General features: G+C 46.3%; 1 protein-coding gene across 13 annotated transcripts in view; it reads right to left on the reverse strand.

The window, feature by feature from the left end:
• CADPS (calcium dependent secretion activator) overlaps positions 1-26,435 on the reverse strand; it is a 455,401-nt gene that overhangs the window by 144,914 nt on the left and 284,052 nt on the right. For all 13 annotated transcript variants that reach the window (XM_070390909.1, XM_070390912.1, XM_070390905.1 and 10 more), the window contains exons 9-11: positions 19,090-19,156; positions 10,026-10,134; positions 3,711-3,923 (exon numbers count right to left, since the gene is read on the reverse strand). In XM_070390909.1, coding sequence (XP_070247010.1) covers positions 3,711-3,923; positions 10,026-10,134; positions 19,090-19,156 — 389 coding nt within the window. The remainder of the gene's footprint in view (positions 1-3,710; positions 3,924-10,025; positions 10,135-19,089; positions 19,157-26,435) is intronic.

The following is a 26,435-nucleotide window of genomic DNA, read 5'->3' on the forward strand; positions in this document are numbered from 1 at the left end:
AATTATTTACTTGTAGGAATGGTGAATACTTTGGGCATATATTCAGAGACAGGATTTGATGAGGTGTGTACAGAATAAAGTATTTAACAATGACCCTTACCTTTCGGAAGTCAAGGAAACCTTTTTAAAATGCAATACTTGAGTGTTTGACTCTTTTTGTTAGAGAATCTGTGATTGACTTAAAGTATGCGATGAGACACAAAGCAAATGGGTGTCGAGACTGAGAAGGTAAGTGGAGGATCACATTTCCCACCTGTCCCTGTGCTGGGATTGTTGTTCATTTCCCTCTAAGTTGGCTTTGTAGGACCAGGTGACCAGTCTGCACCAGCTTGTCCAGGACTGAGGACACAGGTCTGGGGTCACAGGATTTAGTGCTAAAACCAGGGAAGTCGTGGGCAAATCTGGATGAGTCGGTTGCCCTTAGGTTTGACTGTGCTCTTTGATAGTAATAGTTTAACATATAAAATGCAGCTGTGAAGTAACTGTGATGTAAGTCTAATAAAATTATGACCCCTAGCCATTTTGGGGGTATATGTATAATCACTCATGGCACCACAGAACGTAAAATCCCTGGTTCCTTTTTTGATCTTTCTCATGGGTTTCATATACTCGTAACTGCAGGTGACCAGGTGCGGAGTGGGGTCGGTTGAATCCTGACCTGGTACCTCTGTGGGCTTCTAAGTCATGGGAGCAGACGCCTCACTGGCTGGTACCCTGGAGTAGTGAAGTGCCTGAAACGGCAAATAGATTGAATCTGGAGTAGTATTGAGGCTCTGTTTCTGGGGTAATAAAGGAACTATGGGGTTACTGGGTTCAACACTGTAGGCTAAGCTCTGGGTAAGGATTGTCACTCATTACAGGGTGGTGGTGTACTGTCACTCATTACAGGGTGGTGGTGTACTGCTGTGTAGATTGGGCGCTGCACAGATCAATAGGGCCATTCACATTTTTGTCTGTGTGAAAAATGCCTCCCGCAGCACCTGTGCATGGCTGGGAGTGGTGGCCTTGTTCTTACAGAACCTGGTGGGTGTGGTTGGGCCCCACACTCTTTGGAGAACCCCCATTCTTGGGCAGCGATTGAGGAGGCCATAGAGAAGAAGAAGGTGGCTTCACCAGCCGGGTCCTGAGAAATCCCAGAGGCATGAGTTATCTGACCTCACTCATCTCGCAGCCTACCTTCCATGCTCTCTAATGCAAGTTCCTGCGTGAACAGGGGAGTGACATGCACCAAGCTCCTGTGTACCCAACCGAGTCTTCCTGCTGATGCCGATGACTAGCACTTCAACTTCAAGCCAAATGAGTCCTGCCCACAGAGGGAAATCTAAGTCGAGCGCCCCTGAGTGTTTCCGTGAGGAGACATCCATCCACAGCTCCCACCAGCCGTCTCTTGTTTTATCCGTATTACTCCTGAACGTCCTTCCTCTTTCCTACTCTAGTGAGGAAATAGTGGGCTAAACACAAACCAAGTAACAATGTCTTAATCAGGGCAGATGAGAGAACAGATACACTGGATGTAAGGTGAAATGACTTCAGGAAAAAATGGAGATTATTTGGAAATAACACTTGAATTTTCCAAATATCACCTGAGATACATGTTTTATGAGATTGAATGGGATGGAGGTTATAATTAGGAAACTTTTCTGCTGATACACAAGATAACTCCCTTTCAGAGGGTGTGTTATTTCCAAATGTATTAAAAAGGAGCCTGTTGGGTCTGGATTGTGTGGCTCAGTGGTTGAGCATCGACCAACCCATCAACCAAGAGCTCATGGTGAGATTCCTGGTTGGGGCACATGCCCGGGTTCCAGGCTCTATCCCCAGTGAGGGACATGCAGGAGGCAGCATATTGATGATATTTCTCTCAAATCATTGATGTTTCAATCTCTTTATCCCTCTCCCTTCCTCTCTCTCTAAAAATCAACAAAAACATATTTAAAGAAATATATTTTTAAAAGGAGCCTGTTGGGCAAGGTGAAAGGAGGAATTCCATCACATAGGTGTTGTTGTTTTTTTAATTAAATAAATATTGGATATGGTTTATCTCAACTAACAACTAAACAGTTAACAAGAGATGATGCCTGCTCTCATTATAGCTATGAAACCTGAATGCCACAAGAAGAAAGTGGGGACGTTGGGGTGGTTATAGTCAGAAGGGCTGTACCTTCTCCCTAGTCCCTCCTCAATTTTTTCCTCATTGTTTTGGGATTTTTGCATGGAAGTCCACAGTGGCTGTGTGATTACTTACAATGTTCCACAGGGCATGCATCTTCCTTTAAGAATCATCAGCATTAGACAGAAATTCCTGGGAGCACCTGATTGATAGTATTTTTCATCCAAAAAGGGTTTTTCCCCATCAGCAAAGGTGTTACAAGGTTTAGGAGGAAATTCTCATTAGACAGAAATGGACATGGCAGTGGAATTCATTGGCAAGAGCATTGATCTCTATTTAGTTGCTGTAGCTGCAAAATTATTCCACCCATATCCACATTTCGTTTAAGAGCAACTTAAGGAGAGGGACTATGTCAGAGCACCGTGCTAACAGCCGGGTTTGTGCTGTGGACCTTCACACTTGCTTCCCCTTCTGCCACACTTCTTTTGCTGCAGATGTTTGTGGGACTGACTCCCCATCATTTGGATTTAGACTCAGATGGGCTGTCTAATATCCCCTCTCCTCACTCAGCCACTGGGCATGACATTCTTCATGGTATTTTTCAGTGTCTGAAACTATCTGATTTCTTTGCTGACTTGCTGGCTATGTAGACTCCTCCACTGGGAAGCAGGTGCCCTGAGAGCAGGGACCTCGTCTGTCTTTCTCATTAGCGTGTCTCATCACCTAGGTAGGTGCGCAGTGAGCCAGACTGAATGGGTGGGTTAATGCTAAAGTAAGGCGTTGCCATGACGATAGCTAAAAATGACTTGTCCCTGCGCTCTCTCTAATTGACTTGATAATCAGGAAAAGGCAAAAGCCACTATTTAGGGTCAATGTTTGTAACAAAAATGAATTATTTGATTGGGTGCTTTGTGTTTCCAATGTTGCCATCTTCTCTGTTTTAAGCCAAATTTCGCCTGACCCTGAGCATCAGAAGGCTCAGGAGAGAAAACAACTCTCCAAGTAGCAAGAAGACATGGCAAAGAGGAAAGAAATCAAAACGCATGTAGAGGTAAGAGGAGAAGAAACTGGAAGAGAACCAGGGCTATTTAAGGAGATGGTTTCACTTTTTGGGTGCTGGTGTCTTAGCTCAGAATGGGATTTTAGGGGCCCTGGTTTTTCTTTGTTTGTTTCCACTGCATGTGGTAATGTCATCATTTCTTTTTAAATGGTTCTAGGTTGCAGATTTACATTAGTTTTCAAATCAAACCCTATTTTCATAGGAAGAAATGAGGCAAGGACATGCATAATCTACTATTTTTGAAGGACTCGAGCAAATATATGTTTGGTTTCGAATTCCAAACTCTCACAAAGAGATACAAATCCACCTAAAATATACTTCCCTTTGTTTAGTCCTTAAAGTGTCAAGTATTGCACTTTAAAATTACTTTCATCTAACATTTTTGCCCCAACTTTCCCCCCCGGGACTCACTGTGTTTTTTTTTTTTCCAGCAAACATGATTTTTATGAATCTTTCACATTAAAGCAATTAGGTTCTTCTAATTCAGCTTTGGAGATTGCCTCTACAGAACTATTTTGAGCAAATGGCAGATCTACTTACAGAATTGGGATATGGGGGCATCCAGCTGGGGCACGTTCCCTCCCTTGGCGTTGAGTTTCTGCACTTGGGTCGGGGGCACAGGCTTGTGTGACTGCCCAGTGGCCCGGTACATGGCTTGGACCCACAGGATGCGATCTTGCTCGTCATCACTTGCAAATATCACGGTGTCTCCTTCTTTGACTGCATTGAAGAAGGCTCGGCCACCTTCCAAACCTGGAATAAAAGCAATAAAAACGACTAAGCTGAGCTCAATGTTCTTGGCCGGACTGAGCCCCGAGAAAGGTGGATTCTGCTGCTTTTCCTTGGGCCAGAGAGGGCAGGAGCAGTTGGTCTGACTCTAGCGGGAAGGAAGGCTGCTACCCACTTGGCCAGAGGGGGGGCCATGATGGTAAGGAGGCAGCTTTGAGCGTGGCTTTTGTCCCTATCTTTGTCTGGGGCCAGAATGGTCAAGCAGGCTGCCTACTGGCTGGGTGAACGTCTGCCTATACATATACTATTATTTTTCTCACCTTTCAAACAAATAAACAACAACAAAAATATCTCTTGACCCATACCTCTCCCTTCTCCTTCCTGCGGCAGGGGATAGCTACCAGGGTTGCTCAACTTTTAGTGCAGGTGTGAGTCTCCTGGGTGTCTTGTTAAAATGCAGCTTCCGAATCAGAGAGTCTGCATTTCTAACAAGTTCCGGACCATGCAGATGGTGTTGGTGCAAGGACCACGCTTCTATTCTGCCCACAGCCCCTCCAAGCAGGCTATCACCCCACTGAAACTGACAAAGTCCCCCCCCCCCCCCCCCCCCCCCCCCCCCCCCGCCAACTTGCTGAATCCCATGGTCAATTCAAAGTCCTCATTGTATTCCATCCATCTACTTATCAGCCAGATGTGACTCTCACTCCGTTCTCTTGGAAATGCTTTCTTCACTTGGCTCCAGGCCACCTGATTTCTTCCTCCCTCCCTGGCTGATGCTGTCAGTCTCGTTTGGGATTCCTCCTCTCCTCCTGCCTCCTAAATGTTGGAGCATCCTGGGGTTGTGTTTTTGGACCTCTTCTTTATCTACACCCTGTCTTCCTGTGATGCGACCCACTCTCAAATACCAGGAACATGCTCGTGGTCCCTGTGTTTCTACCTCCATCCTGGACGTCTCCCGTTGAACAGCAGGCCTGAATACCTAATGGTTTTCTTGACATCTCCATGCTTATGATATACAATACTGACTCCTGGTCTTTCTCCCAAATGCCTCCCCATCTCAGTAAAGCTGAGAGCATCCCTCTAGTTGCTTAAGCCCACAGCCCACTCCGTACTGCTCACTTTCTCTCACTACTCACTTCCAGGGGACTTCTCATGGCCATTAATTCTTTAGGACATTATGCCAGAACTTGGCCCCTTCTTCCACCCCTGGTGCTGCTACCCTGAATCGAGCCATGCTCACCTCTCATTGGATTATTTCACAGCCTCCTACCTGCTCTGTCTGCCCTCATACTTAGAGTTGAGGGTAATTGGTTGAGCACAAGAGTCTGGTCACGTCAATCCTCTGCTCAAAACCTGCCAGTGATTCCACATTTCATGCAAGAAAAGTCCGGGTTCTGGCAACGCCTGCAAGGCTCACATGAGTTGACCCTCCACTACTTCTACTCTCCTCTCTCTCTCTCTCTCTCTCTCTCTCTCTCATGCACATATATGAACTCACTTCATGGTGGCCACGCTGGCCTCTTGCAATTCCTCGAACACTCCAGGTATGTTCTCACCTCAGGACCTTTGCACTTGCTGTTTCCTGTGCCTAGATTACTCTTCCTCTAGACGTCTGTGTGATTCACACACTCACTTCCTTTATGTCTTTGCTCAAATGTCAAATTCTTGTTCAAGCTTTCACTGATCTCTCCCCTCATTACTCATCTCTCTTACCTTGCTTCTTTTCCTCCATAGTTCTTATCACTATCTTACAAGCTAAATAACTTACTTTACTTCATAAGGACTATGAGGTTTTGTCTGTTTTGTTCGCTGCTGTGTCCCTTGTACCTAGAATAGTACATGGCACATAGTAGGTGCTCAACAAATACTTCTTGAGTGAATGAATGCTCTATAGGCCCATCATTTCCCAGGGGCAGTTCTCAAGGTTACCATTTAGAGTAAGGGAGGTAGAAGCCTCTATGAACTCAGGCCACAGTTACATTGTGTCTGTCAACATATTTCAAAAGCTGGTGTTTTGGGGTTACTGGGAACTCAGTGGCCAGATACAAAGCTTCCTGTCTTCATCAGGTTCCTTATCATCCCACCAATTATCAGTTAAAACAGAGAGAATGATTGGTGTAATTAGCAGCCCCAAATTTCCAGCAAGGCCCAGCCACTAATCTGCTTGACATTTGTTTGGCATTGAAATAGGTGACACGTGGACTTGGCCATCATGTTGATAATACTAACCCACGTGTCCATTCCCCACGAGTGGGTGTATGTTCGCAGCTTTGCACGTAGAGTTTCCAGGGATTCTAGAACAACAGGGGCTACTCCTTTATATGGAGGGTCTGATGGTACAGCATTTTTAATGAAAGATCTTGGGTGGTTATAATTATGGGGGGATATTTTTCCTAGTTTTTTAAGGAGGGATTTTTAGAATGTGCAAGTTGGGTAGGCTAATGTACAGTGAGCAAGCTGGGAAAACTGATGAAATGGATGGATGACATGATAAGGAGGAAAATTCTGGAGGGGGCAAGAGAAAGAGGAAGATCTTTGAGGGATGATTGAAGCCCTGAGAAGCGAGAATGAAGAAGCTCAAAGGAGAGTGGCCATCAGACCTGCTGTAGTCCAGGCTCCCTTGGGATGAGCTGCTTTGATCTGTCAGTGAATGGGGGGTAGACACCACTGGTAGGAACTTTCCCTGCCTCCCTCCCCCCTCCCCCCAACAAGGGCTGCAGCTAAGGTCAGAAAGTTAGTTCACAAGTTGCCTCAAAGTGCACAGGTAGAGAGAGAATGATGCTAAGAAGTTTTCAGATTTGTATTTAATCCTCCCAACAGCTCTCTGAGATAAGTACCATTATTCCCATTTTGTGAAGGAGGAAATGGAGTCACAGAGAAGGCAGGAACTAGCCCATGAACTCAAAGAGGGGCTGTGAGCATCAGAGGTGAGCTTCCGGTCCCAGCTATCTAACTTCAGAGCCGAGGACTGTGACCACTGGGTGCACAGCTGAACCACATGGCCAGATGCACAGAATTGACGACTGTAACCACTGGGCAGCAACGGCCGAACCACACAGCCGGGCACAGTGACAGCTGTCTGCGATCGGCCATCAGCAGCACTAGAAGCCTCATCCTGGAGGCATCAGGGTGAAGAGAAGCATCTAAAGCAGCAGCAGTGATGACATGACTGCAGTGGAGCGCAACAGAGCTTTTCCAGAAAACACAGAGACCAGGCCATGCCAAGGGGAGCAAGGAGGGAGCCGAGCAGCGGGATGAAAGGAAACCAGGGAGAGAGCGCAGTGAGCAATAGACGCGTGCCTCGGGCACAGTGTTCCACAAGGAGCAGTTCCTGGGGAAGGGATCTGTGAAATGGGCGTGTGGCAGTGCCCAGGCTCTCCATGGCGCACCGCACAGGCATCAGGAGCAGTGGGACACTCTGGGAACGGACAGAGGCGGCCCAGGCGCAGGACGCTGGCCGGCTCCCGGGGGAGAGACTGGCCAATAGCACACAGGAATGGACCATTTACAATGGGAAAGCTGTGAAAGAATTAACTTAGTGGTTTGAATGATTTTGAATGAATATGCTTTTATTTGAAAACTTCACCGCTTACTCTAATAGGAATCGAGACATTCTCGCATGTTCTCCGAACCACACCCGGGGAAAGGTAGGGTGCAGTGTTTTTGTCTTTAGCTTGAAACGAGTAGCCTGTATTTAAAACTTACATAGTTATGTACCAATTCCCCGAGTTAATATGTCAAGGACCCTAAGCAAGGTAGAGTTGACTTAGTGCAAATGCTTGTGTCTGGGTGACCACTGGGTCCCAGGATGATACAAAGGCGAGGACATCACAGCTACAAGGCTACCTGCCCCACCAACACTCCACAGCTGGGCCCACTGACAGCTTGGATAACGCCAAGAATGGGGGCGGGGCAGATGGGCTCAGAATCCTCTCCATTCGCATAGGCACCTTTCAGGGGGTAGCTGGGAAGCTCCTCACACCTCCATGGGCACTGGCTAAGTTGTACTTTCCTTCCACCTCCAGCTGGCAAGCCTGACTGTGCATAAAACGCCCCACAAGGCTTGTTGAAATATGAGGATTCTGTCCTCCCCTCTTCTGGGTCAGAGCTTAGGTTTGGGGCCCAGGAACTTGTATTTCTAATAAGCGCTCTTTGAGAAATTCCCAGTTAGACTTTTCTTATGACAATTAGGAGTATTTACATCTCATTTTCAATCAAATATTACTTTGAAAATAAATAGGACATGGCACACACAAGGCAAAGAAGCTGCTGCTTATTATTCTCAAGAACACAATCAAATTACTTCCCCTTTACATCACTGGTAAAGGGACTTATAAATTATGTCACACGGGGGCAACGTGATAAGAGGAAGAGAAGCTTTCTAATAGACGCGCACATTCCTTGGCTGGTGGGTGAAGAGCTGCCTCCCCCCACCTCCCCCCCCCCCACCCCCCCCCACCCCCCCCCACCCCCCCCACCCCCCCCCGCTGTGGGGAGAGGATGTGCTTCCGGGAGAACATGAGAGCTACAGCTACTCCAAGTGCCCAAGGGGGCGTGGGCTGGCCCCATCCCAGCCCAGTCTCTCCCTTTACAAAACAGGACGGCAACCCTGGTCCTGTCTCCTTCGGGGTGGGGTTGGGGTGAGGACCAAGTGCAATCATGTGGAGGGAACAGTGGTGAACTGGCTTTAAACGAGTCACTGTGGGAAGATGTGGCCATTTCCCCCCTCTTGTTGGCCTCCCTCCTTACCCTGCAGGTCTCAGCAAAGGTGGAACCCATTTCTCTGAAGGGAACTCAATGGTTTGAGAAGATCGCAAACCATGACAGAACACCCGAGGGTTGGCTTTCTAAGGCAGGAGCCGCATCCTTTCAATGAGATGTCCTGTGACATTGTTTCAAACTCCAGGAGGTTCTATCTGTGATGAAGGATTTCTGGGCAGAGCCTTTAACTCAGGCTTTCTGTGGTGTGCTCTGGGGGATGCTAACCACCTCCAGGGCGTGAGTTCCCTAAGTGGACTGGGCCCACGGGCTGCCTAGCCACACCCTCCCAGGTTCACACCCCATCTTCTCTCAAACTCTGTTTTTCTTTTATGTGTATTTTGTTGCATGTGGGAGAGCAATATGGGAGTAGAAAAAAAGGTTTTGGGCCAAATAATGCAGTATGGTTGGAAATGCTTCCCTGTGCAGATTTGGCATAAAAATAAACTTCTCCGGGAGAGGGCTGTTGGTGCTTGTTGTTCATTAATATGCTGAAATGATTTCACACCCCCACCCATTTTGAAGGTTCTCTGAGGCTGATTTCTATTCATTTTTTTTTTCTGGGAAGAAGATAAAATGGGTGGTGGCGGGGAGAGGTGTGAGGGGGCAGGAAGTAGAACTTAGGAGAAATACTACTATTCGCGTGGTTCTCTGAGTTACACAGGCTTAGGAGCTCGGATGGCTATGCTTGTGGATTGGTGTCTTCTTGGGAAAAAAGACATTTAGAGAGCGCGTTCTCTTCACGTGCCATCAGCCAGCCTGGAAGTGTAGTTAGCAGATCTGGGTGTACAGGGCAGGCTTGGCCATGGGGACACACTATACAACCACAATACACAATCACCGGTGGAACACCACACACACACACACACACACACACACACACACACACACAGTCCTTGGTGTTCCTATAGGATTTCTTTCTCAGGAATTTCTTTTTTAGCATTCTAGGGTAGAGTATCTACTTGATGTGGGCACAACTACGTAAAAAATCTATGCAGGGTGTCCCCCAAAAATGTGTATACATTTTAACAGCCGATAGCTCACTTTTGAAAATGAAATGTTATTTTAATAAACACTGCCTTTATAATTATTCAAAGTGTGTGTGGACATTTTTGGGGACAGCGTAGCTATAGTTTTCGTTTTGATTTTACAAGGATCCATTGAATAAAACCAACGTTCTTGATTGGAATGGCATTTACCCAACCCAGATGGAAATTCCACAGGCCAGGGACTGCGTGGCTGTCCGGGTCACCTGCCTCCGAGCCCTGGGAACACGGCTTCATTAAGTAAATGCCCGACAAATACTAGTGGGGCAATGATTTGGGAAGGGGGGGGCTTTGTGGGTTCAGGGCCGGTGGGGGCTGGTACCTGGCTGGGGGTCGGTGTAATCCACAGTGTAGCCGTCCAGCTGCAGCAGCTCCTGAGGCTCCGCTTTCTTCTCCCGGTAACTGCACATGGCGAAGGTGTACTGACTGACCTGGAGGAGAGGCAGATGGTGAGGCGGGTCCTGGGAGCCCACAGCCCCAGGAGACACCTCAGCCTTTAGCACATCCTCCCCCACCGCCCCAGGAGGCACCTCAGCCTTTATCATGTCCTTTTCCCCGAGGCCCTGTATGCAGGAGCAGGGTTCAGAATAAGTGTTGTCACCCTTGGCTGTGTGGCATGGAGCAAGTTACTCAGCCTCTCCGGTTCCGTGACCTCATCTGTAGACCGGATGTAATCTGAGAACCTACCTCCTCACTCAGTTTGAGGATTGAACGGGTTCACAAGGAATGCACGTAGACTCGGTTACTGATGCTCAGTAACTGCTTAATAACTGCTACCGTCACTGCTGTTATTTTAATTGGGATAAGCCACACGAAATTGCCATTTTTGCAGGTTAAATAGTGGCAATTGACTGTGGCCCTAGCCGAGACTGCCAAGCTCACATCATAACACAGGCCTTTTGGTCAGAAGTTAGGGATTACACTTTCATTCATTTATGCCCCAACTTTTTAATATGTTTTTTAGTATTTCATCTTTCCAGGCCAATTCTCAGCATCAAGCCTCCCATTCCATTGAAGGAGAGCCTTCGGTTCCTCTGAAAAGTCTTCTGCTCGTCTCGGACAGACGCAGGAGTGACATGCTGTCAGAAGCAATGAGTGTGTCATTGCTGGGAGCCAGTCATGGGGCAGCCACCCTCTCCCACGGCTCGGCCGCTGTCCCGGATGTAGCCCACGCTACCCACACGGGCGGGATGCCAGTGCCGGTGGGCCTGCGGCTGCAGGCGGCCCTCAGGACCTGTCGCCACGGTGCATCCAGCCCCGGCATGGATACTGCTCTGGCCCGTCTGCCAGGAGCCCGCGGGAGAGTGAGCGTCCTTCAGGCTTCAGGCTATAGGTTTGTGGCATATTAACCACCCCCGATGTCAAATGCCTTGGCGGGAAAGTGCCACCTCCCTCATCTCTTAGTTCCCTTTATTAGAGGAGACATGTTCTAAGTGAACTTTGATGGCTGCTGGGGACATTCTCAGTCTCCTCCTCCATGGTGAAGTTTGTCTCTTTTTTTGAAGGCAAGAGAAATGGGCTCTCTCAAGCCCTGCAGCACCTCCCGCCTAGGAGGCCCCAGGATCCCAGTGGGAGATAAAGGGAGTGTGTTTCCCGGCTGCTTTATCTGCTGCTGCCCTCTGTCGGTTTCTGATGAAACCTTTCTGCACGACTTTGTGTCTTTATACTAAAGCATGGAGTTTGCAGAACCTGTTCCTTATATTGCAAGGCCTTGGTGGGCTTCAAGGGAAACATACAGCCAGGTCACTGAGTATTTTCATGAGTGGGTATGTATTATTCTCCTGATAAGCAGAACACCCAATAGCACCCTCTTCTCTTAAAGTGATATTTTAAAAATTTTAAGAGTGCAAGTTTGGTGGTCACCCAGACCTGCGCCCCACCCCAGCTCTGACAAGCTGTCACCTATCTATGTCTGAGCCCTCACCTGTATTCTGCCTGCGTCTTATTGGTGCTGGGGGATTCTCTGAGCAGTGGAGGGCTTTATACAGTGTGCGTGACCCTCACAGAGAAAATGCTCAACACATGCATTGATGTAAACAGTTTCCTGGCATTTGGCACTGACATTCTAATATAGAGTTGGCTTAGGGAGTCATATATTTTGGTTTTATTCCCCATACAGTGGGTATTCACTCACTGAGCCTGATTTTTCCTAGGAAGTTGAGTATGTATGATCTAATAAAGAGGTCTTCTCCTTCTCCTTCTCCTTCTCCTTCTCCTTCTCCTTCTCCTTCTTCTTCTCATTAACTTACATATAGTATTACTCCAAGCACAGCGCCAGGATTTTCCAACCCATTACTGGTCCTATAGGTAGCTGATCCCCCGTGATGTGACCGTAATTACAGATATTGCTGGAACAGCGGACAGGATTTTACCTGTCTCTGGCAACACCAGATGATACAGTTTGCTAATGTGAGGATTTGCCAAACAAATATAGAGTTGCAGACACTCACTTGAGAACAGAAAAAATCACAACAGAAGAGTGTTATTTCAAGATCATGCATTTACTATTACTATAGGCTCCGGGCTTTTTGATTTTTTCTTGTTTCAGTGTGATTTTTTCTTGTTTCAGTTGCTTGCTTCTTGGAATGCTGTACACTGCTGCCCCCTTCTGGTAATACTGCTGAAGTTGTTCCTGACAACATTTGGGCTAAAATCCCTGGTTTATTAGGACCACTTTAATTTAGGATTTGGCAACTTACTTTAGGAAATCAAGGAAGGGAGAAGAAATGTTTCTCTTTGAATATCTCTACTTATTTCAAGTTTTTGGGGAACCTCAGTTTTTTAAGAGTGCTTGAGGGCGAAGGAATAGCAAAAGTTTGGCAGCTTTTTAATTTTTTTAAAGCATCCACAAGACATCACTAAGTGAAAGCTATTCCCAATGAAACGCATCTTCTTATGTCACAGTAGAATTCTACTTACACTGTATTTTGAAGAAAATTAATGAAATAGAGAGCATCTTTGCAATAATAGCATAGAAGAGCCTAGAACACACGTTGGAAGTCAGAGAGTCAACCAGCCCAGCTTGAGAGCCTGGACCAGAACAAAAGAAAACATAAAGATCTAGTTGCCTCAAAGCCCCAGCAGAATCTGAAAATGCACTCTGGAGAGATGGGCATAAAGGACTACAATTTTCACAAGTTTGGTATTTTTCAGCTGGAAAGCACCTTTTCATGGAGTCCTATACTCCTGAGGGTACAATCTTCCTGCTTTTGCTTTAAAGGTGGCTAAGCTTCAGATACACGAGGAACCCCTTAGTTATTTCCAAACAATTACTTAAACTAGGAAAAGGTTTGCAATAATGTTTTGTACAGAGTGGACAGGCCACATGCCTAGAGTGTGTGTATCTGGTGGGGGTAGGTTATAAATGTGCAGATTCTTTAAGTCAGAACAATTGAAACAGAATCTGAGGTCTGGGAATCTCTATTTTTCATAAGTGACTCAGGTATTTCTGATGCACACGAAAGCTTGAGAACCACTGTTTTAACATGTAGGAACTGTCTTGAAATTCTAAGTTTGCCCCGAGCTTCAATTATAATTAGCAACTAGAGTCCAGATAGGAGGGTCGGTCTTTTCTTATTCCTGACTCTCCCTCTTCTTCCTCCCAGCACCCATTGGAGATTATAGTACTGGGACATACAATTGATGAAATACATTTTGTCTGAACCCCCTGTTCTTGCCTTTACTATCTTTCTTTGAGAATGATCCAGCTGTCATTTTTACTGAACCCTGGTCACTAGCCCTTGTTCAAAGTTCACATACATATATTTTAGAAAAGACTTCTTTCTGCATGGCAGATTCATTCATTCATTCAATTATTTGTTCATTCGCCAAATACTTAGGTAGTAAGTGGGTGCTGGGAATATAAAGATATACAACACCAGATGTGGCCCCTGCCCTCATGCCTAGCAGAAAGGTAGACATTAATTATATTAGCTCAGAAATGTGACATTAATGGCGATAAGTATTAAAAAGAGATCTATGGTACTGTAAGAGCTTGGGGATTTGGTGTAGTTGGGTGGTCAGAGAAGGTTTTAATAAGGAAACATTGACTAAAACATCACAGAGCCAAGACCTGAGGATGGAGAACACTTTTATAATGTGAAGCATACAGTTCCTGGGACCAATGACCATCTTTTAATGTGACATGGTTGTGTATGAAGAACCAGAGTCTAAATACCAGATGTGTGTTAGGTTTCACTGGCCACCCAGGAGCCATGGCCTTTGGGCAAGTCATTCAGCCTCAGTTCACTCTAATGTAAAAGGGGGATAAGACACTGACAGGAGGGCCACTGGGTGGAGTAGAGGGAGAGAAGGTTTGGGAGCCATACAGACCTGAATTTGAATCTTAGACCCGTTATTTTCTAGATATGCAGCCCCAGACAGCTCAGTTAACTTCACTGGGACTCAGTTTAATTAACTTTAAATGGAGGTGATATTATCTAGGGCATTTCTTAAAGTCTTCCTGCAGAGCATTTATTTTCTTCTGGTAACTGAATCCTAATTTTCCTTGGGGTAACTCCCTCGTCTCCATTTTCAGCCCATATAGTCTGTGTAGGGCCTTTAGCTGCAGGTAGGGTAGGTGGGACATAAGGCTCAGGCCTGGCCAATCTGTATCAAATCTCCTTGGCTGCAGTGATTGGTGTAGGGATGGGCACATGACCACTTTGGGCCAATGAAAGCCCAATAGGGGCCTCTGCTGGAACTACTGGGAGTGAAAAGCTTTGTTTCCTCTGGGGATGCTCCACTGTTCTAAGCCTTGATTTTATTCCTGAGTTTATTCCACAGAAAGAGCTTGCTTGAGGGTGAAGCCAGCTCAGAGGAAAGCACAGTCAGGAGATGGTAGATAGAGAGAATGAGTCTTGTTGACTCCATGGAGCCCTGGACCTAGCCAGAAGACCCTTAAATTAATTACTAATTTAATTAACTAACCAGTAGGATTCTTCCCCTTTTAAAACTTGAGCTAGTTTGGGTTGATTTTTATCATTTGCCACCAGAATATGAATATAAATGCCCTTAAGGACAATTGTGAAGTTGAGTGGGAAAAAGAAACACTCATTCAACTAACTACTTACATGTCTTACAATTCATTTTCATGGTTAACTTATGTTAATATTGTTTCCTGGTGACAACTGCTCTGTTCCAAGGCATTTTACATTATTTGTCAATATTTTACCTCGTTTAGATTTAGTAATGTTTCTGAAAGCTAGAGCTGTCAGCATGTGTTTTAAAAAACTATTATGTTACCTGCAGAGAATCAGAAACAGGATTTAGGGACCACATTGTCTCTATCTGATGTAAGACAAGTGAGTTCTAGAAATTGTATGCACATAAAATCTCGCTGAGCACCAGTCCCACCTAAGTGCTTGGAGTCTTGAAGCCAGAAAGACTTTGGAGCCAGAAAGAGTGTGTGAGGTTTCACTAGCTGCCTAGGGGCCATGGGCTTTGGGCGAGTAATTCAACCTCCGTTTGCTCTAACGTAAAAGGGGATCAGTCTTGTCCTCACTATAGTACAGAAAGGTTGTAAAGACCAACTGGATGACCACCTTGTGAACTCTGAGGACCATGTAAATATAAGCAATAATTAACATTACTAGAGGAACCACAGAATGTTATGGTTTGTATGGTGCTAAACAGGAAGGTGGGGGGTGGGTGGATATCTCAGAAATACTTTGGCTGAAGACCAAACAAAAGCTGATTTTAACCTGAAATCTTTTGGGCACAGTGGACCAATAATATGAGAGGGGAGACTCCCTACCATGGTGAGAAGGCCTCTTGTCCCTCGTCCTCTGGGGAGTTGTCGCTCTCCAGGCTCTTCTCCTCTCTTCCTTTCCCTTCCTCCTCCCACTATTTCCGGAATGGCCCTGCCACACACTGCGCTGGAGGAAGTGTATGTGTGTGGTGGGGGAAAGAGGAAGGATCACAAGGTGAATCGGAAACAGAACTGGCCTTGAAACACATAGTGCATTGGGGGAGGCCAGCAGAGGTCCAGGGAAGTCAGAGAGGCTGCTGGGCCACGTGAGCGCAGTGAGGGGAGAACCACCCATAACTTAGCACTGCTTCTCTGGATGTAGCGTGTCTCTCCATCTACATTGTGCTCTCCTCACACTGGGCATCAGCTCTTCTTGCCTGCCCAGCATCCATTTCTCCTGGCACTGGCATCCTGATTCTGCACTGGAGACAGCTCCATGGGCCTGATCATCAAAGTGCCATCGCCTGCCCCTGCTAAAAGTTGGGTGCGTGATCCAAGCTGGACCAACCCAATTCTCTCTCTCAGGTTTGGCTTTTGAGTGGAGACTGGAGGACAGAAAATGGTCAGAGCTGACTTTGTCATGACGCTAGCGGTGGTTCCCACAACCTAGATTTCTGGAACTGGTTCTGTTTGTAATAAGGACTGGTCACTCAACCTTTTCAGCAATCCCATGGATTACCTCAGTGCCTTCCAATACAGTCTTTTTAAAAAAAAAAAGCATAATTAGCTTGAATCTGTTTGTGCTGTTTGCCTATAAAGAACTCTAATAGAGTTCTTCTGGAAGTGAGGGACAGGGCCTCAGAGTCCTTCTCTATGAGCTACCAATGAGCCCTATACAAAGTAGGTGCTCGATAGATATCGGTCCATTGGTAGTTTGAGGAAATGTATCTTAAAATAAAAGCTCTTTTATTGCTTAGCCATGGATTCTTTTGGAGGTTGGACATCATTCCAAACCTTTCATTTGGCTAATTTACTTTAAGGTTTTGCTGTACCCCATAGCAGTATGAAAGCAAAGATCACCTTTTGCTTACAGCCAGAGAAGCATTTTGCCTCAGTGGCAGGCACTTGAGTAGATCTGTAGAAGGTCTAGTCTGAGGAGCTCAGGGTTGGTGGAACTTGCAAGGCCTAAGAGGTGTTTGCCTCATGGTGAGGTTTCAGAACTGAGAGTGATCTAAATACCAGTCAGTGCTTAGGGCCAACACAGTAACTTGATAAACACCTTAGTCACTAAATTAAGGTGGCACACTTTGTGATGTCATTCAGAGTACAGCAGAAATTAACTTTTCACAAATTGAATTATAGTTTACATGCTCTGGTGGAGCCTGCAATTAAAAAAGAGGCAATGGCAATTTCCTCTGTAAATGGAAAAATCCTGATGCAAAAAGCAAACAAACAAAAAAAGGAGGGATTTTCAAAGACATATATTACTATTTTTGGTTATTTTTTTCTTAAAGAAATACTCAAGAGCAAAGATACTATTTAAATATTACTAATGTATTACTAGTATCAATATCTGCATCCATATCTGTACCTGTATACATTGATGTTCTGTGCTGCATGGTTAATAATAGTCCCATTTGGGGAAACCTAGAAGTCTATCAAAAGGGAAAATTCTAGTTGCTGAGAGAGTAAATCTTAAAATTTCCCATCATAAGAAAAAAAAAGGGGGAGATTTACAGGTAATAGAGCCAGAGCTATATGTGCAAACATAGGGAAATGTCTACAATGATTTTTTAAAGCAATTTGCAGAACAACTTGAAGAGTTTGATTATTTTTGGTTAAAGAAAGTCTATCTGGAAATATACATTCCAGACTGTAAACATCGTTATAGGGGGTCAGTTGAGGCTTCTGGAAGCCCAGGCATCAAGAAGAGCGGAGTGCTCCCCTACAGGTAGTTAACTATCAAACACACTAACAATAAACTAGACCACCAACTTACACCATACACAAAAATAAACTCAAAATGGATAAAGGACTTAAATGTAAGATGGGCAACCATAAAAATCTTAGAAGAAGCCGTAGGCAGCAAAATAGCAGACATCTGTCATAGCAATAGCCTTACTGATATAGCTCCTAGGGCAATGGAAACTAAAGAGAAAATAAACAAATGGGACTACATCAAAATAAAAAGCTTCTGCACAGCAAAAGAAACCATCAACAAAACAACAAGAAAGCCCACTGCATGGGAGAACATATTTGCCAACGATATCTCCGATAAGGGTTTAATCTCCAACATTTACAGGAAACTCATAGAAATTAACAAAAGGAAGATACAAAGTCCAATCAAAAAATGGGCAAAGGACCTAAATAGACACTTTTCGAAAGAGGACATTCAGAAAGCCAAGAGACATACGAAAACATGCTCAAAGTCACTAATCAGCTGAGAGATGCAAATCAAAACAACAATGAGGTACCATCTCACACCTGCCAGAATGGCTATCATCAACAAATCAACAAATGGCAAATGCTGGAGAGGATGTGGAGAAAAAGGAACCCTTGTGCACTGCTAGTGGGAATGCAGACTGGTGCAGCCACTATGGAAGACAGTATGGAGTTTCCTCAAAAAGTTAAAAATGGAATTCTCATTTGACCCATTAATCCACTTCTAGGACTATATCCCAAGAAACCAGAAACAACAATCAGAAAGGATATATGCACCCCTATGTTCATGGCAGCACAATTCACCATAGATAAGATTTGGAAACAGCCTAAATGTCCATCAACAGATGAATGGATTAGAAAACTGTGGTACATCTACACAATGGAATACTATGCTGCTGTAAAAAAGGAATTCTTACCATTTGCAACAGCATGGATGGAACTTGAGAGCATTATGCTAAGTGAAATAAGCCAGTCAATGAAAGAAAAATACCACATGATCTCACTCATTTATGGATAATAAAGAACATTATAAACTGATGAACAAAAATAGATACAGAGGCAGAGCAACCTCGAACAGACTGTCAAACTACAGCCGGAAGGCTGGGGAGGGTTGGGGCAGGAGGTAAGAGATCAACCGAAGGACTTGTGTGCATGTATATAAGCATAACCAATGGACACAAGACACTGGGGGCAGGGGAGGCCAGGGGAAGATCAAGGGGGGAAAAAGGAGACATATGCACTACTCTTTGTAATACTTTAAGCAATAAAAGAAAATTTAAAAAAATAAATTAATTAAATTAAAAAAATAGATGTTAAAAAGTCCAACTAAATTCTGAATTTTCTTTAGAAACAGCAAATTCTTCTAAAACAATGTTGGTGTCCCACTGCCCTAAACGGGCACAGGCTTGCTCCATCCCTGGGGCCCCCCATCACAGAAGGGGTGGGAGTTCACCTCTCCTACTTACCTTATATAATTCTGTATTATCAGAGTAGAAACTAATGAGCATGCATTGACTTTTAAAATTTTTAAAGTGATATAGAAATAGGCAAAGGAGCACAGGGAACCCTGGGCTCTGAAAATGTGCGTCTGCCTCTGATTGGTGGTTACATGGATCTGTGAGGGCACAGCTGCACTGAGCTGCTGCTTGAGCTCTGTGTGCTTCAGGTATTGACATCTATTAAACACCATCCGTTAATCCTGTCACAGGGTTAAAACTGATGGCTCTGAAGGCAGATATTAGAGTTGAAGAGTTACCTGCACCAACACAAAGAACCTTTTCTTCCATCTCTTCCAGACATTCTTGCCGATGGCCCATAAATACCTAAGGAAGAGGAAAAAGACACAATTGCAGTAATGCTTGTGTGAGTGCATTGTTCAAGTTGTCCTGAAACCAGCGGTCGCCAACCTTTCGGACCTCACGGACCACTAACACACTTGACCATGAGGCTTGGTGCTCATAACCAAACACATGCACACGGCCCAGAAAGAGAAAGCAGATTCGAGCTGAGCAAGAAACAGCAGCCAAGTCACTTCCCATCCTCAGACGGACGGCCCCAGGAGGCACCCTGAGAAAGTTACATTGTGACTTAATTTGTGCACTCGCTAAAAGTCTTTTAGGTTGGGAAACTCCTAAAAGGTGTGTGCAAAGAGAAGAAAATTTGTGCTAAATCTCACAACTACCAATTCTTTCACCTCTTACCAAGTTGCATTAAGGAAAACCTTCCCTCAGGTTCTTTTTTTTTTCCTGCCAAAGGCAGGTGTATGCATTACAGGGAAGAATTTGGAAGAAGTTATAGGGAAGAGGAGAGAGAAAGTCCTCCCTGGACTCCTCCCTTTTCCCCAAATGCTCTTCTGTTGGTGGAAATTCATCTTTATACAGAAACATGAAATAAAAAAGAGGGTTAAGGACCACGGAAGCAAGGGCAAAGCCGTCCGGAGATTTTAAGACCAGTGTTGCTAGTTCACTCAGGAATTACCCTGTGGATTGTTACACGTTGAACTGGCGCTGATCCAGGAAGGGAGGCTGGTGGTTTTCAGACTCTCCTAGGCCAGGTGAGGAGAGAGCTGGTCAAACCCCAACACTTTCAAACACCCCAGCCAAGGACTGGCTTCACCTGCTGTCAGAACCAATGGGGCAACTTCCAAACCCTCACTTCACCAAGAATCAGACAGCATTTCCGCTTGGAGCAGAGAGAACAATGCACCTAATTACAACTGATGCTGATTGACAAGTTTCAGGGGCCCTGGGAGTGGCTGGTGGCCTAAATCTACTCAGACCTTCAAGCCAGAACCTGGGAGTCTCCTGGTGCCTCTGTCCCCTCCTCCTTGCTCCTGAGATGCCAAGTGCAGCTGATTCACCTGCTGCAAAGTTCCTCCTATGCTCAGTCCTCCCCTTCCACCTTCACCACATCAGCCCAGGCCACAGGTCTGCGCCCAGGGACAGTGCGGGGGAACCTCTGCAGGGGTTTTAGGGACCCCGTCATGATTTCCTCTTCCTGGTACTGGGATAGGGCCACCGTCTGCAGTGCTCTCATGCTGCACCCCCGCCCCGCCCCCTGCTGAAACTCCATGGGTCTCCCCATTTACATGAAGGGAGCCCCAAACTCTGGCCACTCACATTCCGCTTTCATGATTTATCCCATATCTGCCTGCCTATTTATCCTATAATTCACTTGAAAGTTTAAGTTGACTTGTTTAACATGAATACATTTATTTTGAAAGAAAACTTTACATTGTAGTCTTGATAGACCAATGATATGTTATGCAACACACATTAAAATGCATGAGGACCTATTTAACTAATACAAGCTTGTCTGTGCATCAGGAAGCGACCTTGTGTGCCCTTAGCGGTGTGAATACCCTGGGGGAAGCCTTCGCCTCTGGAGACAACATGCAGCATCCTGACCGGCCTGGTGGCGCTTCCTTTTCTGGCCCCGGTGAACTCTCCAGGCTCCTCTGGTGCCTCGTATTGTCTGTAATTCCTGGCCGCGTGGCTTCACACCTCCATCCGGGACTTTGCACAGTTACGCTGCCTGAGTGCCTTCTCCCCGCTCCTGAGCCAGGGGTGGGCAAACTTTTTGACTCGAGGGCCACAATGGGTTCTTAAACTGGACCGGAGGGCCGGAACAAAAGCATGGATGGAGTGTTTGTGTGAACTAATATAAATTCAAAGTAAACATTTTTAGTTTTATTCATTTCAAACGGGCTGGATCCGGCCCGCGGGCTGTAGTTTGCCCACGGCTGGGTTAGACTCACATCTTCCTGGTCTCCGTCCTTACTTGATGTCACCGCCTCCTGGGCCACGTAAGTCAATTCTGTGCTGGCAGCAGTAACGTACTAGCACAGTACTGTCTTTTATACTCACACACCAACTGGACTGTGAGCTCCTGGAGGGAAGGAACCTGGTCCTCTCTTTCTAAGTTTCTGGCACAGAAACCTCTCCTTTTCAATTTCCTAGTGCAGTTCCTGACAGACCTGCCCCTTGAACTGTGCAGGTCCGCCAATACACAGATTTTTTTCAGTAAATACAGTCTGCCTGTCGTATCTGAGGGTTTCACATTTACAGATTCAGTCAACAGTGGATCAAAAACAGAATTTTGCATTCCCAACCACAGTTTCCCAACCTCGGATTCTGGCAGACTTCAACCTTGGATGAATCTACGGATGTGAAGGGCCTGTGCGGGGGTTCAGTGTCTCTAACTGCAGAACAGCTGAGGGGTCAACTGTGTATGGCAGGTGGTCAGTACGTATTTGCAATATTTTAATTGGTTTTGAACGCCATGTTCTTGGGAAGCCAGAGCAGCCTTTATAATGATTTCTGATGAGATTTAAAAACATCACATAAAGACGTGGAATGCATCACCAAGTCTTTGGAGTTCTCCTTCCAAAGTATATCCCACCTATTTCTACCTCCACTGCTACTCCCCGACTATGTCACCTCCACCTGGGCCATGGCAATAGGCTCCTCCCTGGTCTCCCCTCTTTCGCTGTTGCCCCAAACTCCATTCACTTCACAGCAGTGACATTTTAACTCGGGAAATTGTATCAGTAACACACTCATCCTAAATAAGGATGGAAAACTAGGGAGGGTTTTAGGCAGGGGAGTGACAAGGTTATATTTCTACTTAAGATGATCCCAGTGGCAGTGGTGGCGAATGTGCTGTTGATGCGAGGGGCAAGAGAAGCAGGGAGCCAGCGAGGAGAGGGTGACCGTGTGCAGATGAGAGGGGGTGGGCCGGACCCAGGCTGAGGCTGCGGGGACGGTTGGATGGCTGTTCGTCACCCTGCAGCCAACTGGGTCAGCTCTGTTATTATGTGGAGCACACTGCTGTCCTGGACAGAGCTCTCAGCCTTCTTGAGGTAATATCTATATATATAAAAGCCTAATATGCAAATTGTCCCTGTGGGAGTTTGACCAGGAGACTGATCACTCACTATGATGTGCGCTGAGCACCAGGGGTTGGCGTGGAACGAAGGAAGTCCCCAGTAGGCAGCCGGCAGCTGGTGAAGGGAGGCCCCAGTCAGCAGCTGGAAGGCCCCGATCGGCCCTGATCACTGGCCAGGCCTAGGGACCCTACCCGTGCATGAATCCCATGCACTGGGCCTCTAGTATTATCATAGTCATGCAGAAATGGAGGCTGGGCCAGGGACAGGGACAGAGAGGGTTATTGTCTGTGCTGGTGAGGAGCCTTCCAGCGCTAGTTCTGCCAGTTCCCTTAGATGCTGGGCAAGCTGCTTAACCTCCCGGTGTTCTCCACACAGGGCCAGGGTTGTGTTGTGTGGGGGCAGATTAAGCAGGTGATGCTTGAGAAGTATAAGCATGAGGCATGGCAGAAAGTAGATGCCCAATAAAAGCTGCCTTATGATAAAACCAGAGGCCTGGTGCACTGGGGGGGTCCCTCAGCCCGGCCTGAGCCCTTTCACAGTCCGGGACCCCTCGGGGGGTGTCCGGCAGGCAGATATCTGCGAAGGGGTCCTTAGCACTGCTGCGGAGGCAGAAGAGGCTCCAGCTACTGCCGCTGTTGTGCTCACCAGCCATGAGGCTGGCTTCTGGCTGAGCGGCGCCCCCCTGTGGGAGCACCACTCTGTGTTGAACGTCTGCCCCCTGGTGGTCAGTGTGCATCATAGCAACCAGTCATTCTGCTGTTGGTCGATTTGCATATTAGAGCTTTATGATATAGGATATCTCCCTGTACAGAGGAAAGCATAGCATTACTTGTAGTAAACAATAGCTAGATGTGTGAAAGGAGATCTCCTTGGGCATATGTACATAGATGAAATAAAAGATCAAATAAAGAAAGTGCATGAAGAATTTTATATTTTTAGTAGCAACTGCCAGGTTGTAACAGTCTCATAATTTCTGAAATTATACTGGCAGCTACTACTCATTTTCTCTTCCCCCCTTAACTTAAATCCACATACAGAGATTAGAAACGATGAATGCCGCTGCTACATCTAAAGCGTTTATACTTTTAGTTGATGAGAATGGAAGTAGGAAAACGAGTTCTCTGGTTCCCATAGAATGTAACTCACATGGAATCACTAACTTTTCTTCAGAATAAAAACACTAGGCACTGCTGAGGGAAGTTGTGCTCGCCTTCTGTACTATGCCAAGCACTTTGCAGGAATTCATTGCACCCACACGGAGGGGTTAAGAGCTCGACTGTGGAGCCAGTCTGCCTAGGTTTGTGTGTGACCTTGGGCAAGTCACTAGACTTATCTCTGCCTTAGTTTTCTCACCTGTACAATGGGGATAATAACAGCGGTATCTCCTTCAAAGGCTGTCATGAGGATTAAAGTAGCTAGTGAGAGATAAAGTGCTTAGAACAATAACTGGCACAACACAAACACTTATTATTTGCTATTAATCCTACTTTTCAGTTTAAGAAACTGATGTTCAGAAAGTTCAAGCACCTTCCCTAGGGCCCCAGTAGTGAATGGCAGCAGCAGAATTTAATCTAGAACTGGAACAGCCTGGCTCTAGGGCACCCTCTTCCCTACCATCTCCTCCTGGTCTAGAGGACAAGCTTGGTTTCTTTCTTGAAATAAGAGCAGGAATAGTTATTTCAGCTGGACACACACACACACACACACACACACAGAGAGAGAGAGAGAGAGAGAGAGAGAGAGAGAGAGAGAGAGAGGATTTCTGGTGAACGGCTCCGGGTGGGCGAGCCGAGTGGGTCAGAGAAGACGCAGCAGCCCTCCCGTGGAATGTGGAGGGTGATCTGTGTGGAGGGGGGCTTCCCCTCGGAGGTTTTCCTCAGAATCCATCGCTAGCTAATGTGGCACCTGCCTGAAGATGTCAAAACAGAGAAAACTGAGGGCTGCAACGTCCTGCTTCTGGCTGGTGGGCTCCTGCACTGTGTTCTCTCAGGGTGAGACGTGCTCATAAACAGAAGGGGAAGCGCCTGGGGCAGATGAAGCCTGTCATTGCAGACGCACAGGTGCCCCCCGCCCTCACCCTATGGACAGCTGTCTGTGCGGACATTGGTGGCCCCCAGCTCTCTCTCCAGGCCACCTGGATATGTGGAAAGCTGGGTTTATGAACAGATAAACCAGTGCTGTGGTGCAGTGAGTCGAAGTCTGGCCTGGTGGGTATATCTCAGACTCAGAGTGGGAACACCTAGGTGAGAGTCCTGGGCCTGTCATGAGCTGTCCCTTGGCTTAGCTGCCCGTGCCTCAGTTCCCTTGGCCGTAAGTGGGGATAGCACAGCACCTACTCCATCGGTTATTGTGAGGGCTGGTGGAGATGATGCATGTGAAGTGTTTAGCACAGTAACTGGCATGTAGTAGGATCTTGATAATGTTAGGCATTGCTGTTGCGTGTTGTAATTCTTGCTGCTACTAGTAGTAGTGGTAGTAGTAGTAGAAAGAGTAGTCCTAGTAGAAAGAGTCTGTAACTACCATCTTTGCAAAGGATTCACCTTTGGCTTCTTTATTTCAATCGATGTCCAGCTCTCAGGCACCTATCTGTTGGGAGACAGGGAGAGGTGCACATGTCTGGGTGTGGGTCTCCAGGTCACATTTTGCATCAGGATTCTAATGCACCCTGTCCTGTAGCATTTCGGTAAGTCCCATGCTAGTGGGCCACTGTCATCCCTACCACTCCCTGCAGCATTTTAGTTCTATGAGAGGCCAGAGTGAACTATAAAGGACTAACAAGAGACCAGGAAGCCCGGCTGGTGTGGCTCAGTGGTAGAGCATCAACCCAGGAACCAAGAGGTCACCAGTTTGATTCCTGGTCTGGGCACATGCCCAAGTTGTAGGCTCAATCTCCATTATGGGGCGTGCAGGAGGCAGCAATTGATGTTTCTCTCTTACACATATTTCTACCTCTCTCTCCCTCTCCTTTCCTCTCTCCTTAAAAATCAATAAAAACATCTTTTAAAAAAGAGACATGAGGAAGGTGCACTTGGGTTCAACTTAAGTCCCAGGAATCCCAGTCAAATGCATGGAAGACTCCCTGGTCTCAGGGTCCCCTGCCCTGGACTACTTGGCAGGGCAGCACCCGGGTGTATAAAAAATGGGACAGTGTCCTTCACGTGGTGTTTGTGACTGTAAGTGAAGTAGGACCTCAGCTGTTTATTAAGCACCTACTGTGCTTAGCACTAGCGTGCACATGACGGGCACTCAATAGGTATCCCTGGGGAAAATGTTTTATTGTGTATCTTCTGTTAGGGTGCCTGGGGATGGGCAGCCAGTGCCAGGAAAAGAGCAGGTGGACCCTCACATAGCCCATGAGCACCTCACAAAGGAGCCAGAGTGACTGACAAGCCCAGAAATGGGGGTTGGTGCTGCCCTGGTCCAGGAGGAGAGGGAGGCCCTTGTTTTCTCTAGGCAAAATCTTTTCCCCCCAGAAATTCTTCATGACAATTTTTTTCCTAAGAAGAGCAGTCACAGTGAGACAAAAACCATGATTCCTACCGGGAGGCCTCCCTCCCCTCCCAGGGGAGTGAGAGAGAACAAGGCGGGGAGCGCTGAGACTCCAGTGGCTCAGTCTTGTAGCAGCCTAGCAGGACCCATGGCTGAGGAAAGGCACAAAGCATGGGTGAATGCAAACGGCACCAATGATAACCACCACCACCGACTCTGCTGTAGCTGTAGCTCTCACCTTGCAGCAAAATGCTTGACATTTATTAACTCATTTAATCCTCACAATAACCCTCGGGGCCAGTGCTAGCATTACCTCCATTTCATGCGGAGCAAAACGAGGTCCAGAGAGGTAAGCAACTTGCCCTCAGCTAGTAAGTGGTAGTGCCAAAGATTACAGTCTAGGCAATTGACCAAATTGGCATTTCTATATACTAATATAATAAAGAAGATAAAATGGAATAATAAAGGCATTCAATTAATTCAAAAGAAGGAAGAAAAAGAGGAAAAAGGAAACAGATCAGATGGAACAAACAAAAAACAACTAGCAAGATGACAAACAGCAATGTAATTTAAACCTAACCATTTCAATAATTATCTATATATATAAAAGCCTAAGTGACTGGCAGACTGACCGACTGGCCGGTAGCTATGATGTGCAATGATCACCAGGGGACAGATGCTCAATGCACAGGCATAGAAACATGGAACAGACTGATGAATCTCAT

This window comes from Myotis yumanensis, unplaced genomic scaffold (genome assembly GCF_028538775.1).
Source record: "Myotis yumanensis isolate MYYU_CA2020_CCGP unplaced genomic scaffold, mMyoYum1.0.hap1 SCAF_14, whole genome shotgun sequence".
Classification (NCBI taxonomy): Eukaryota; Metazoa; Chordata; class Mammalia; order Chiroptera; family Vespertilionidae; genus Myotis; species Myotis yumanensis.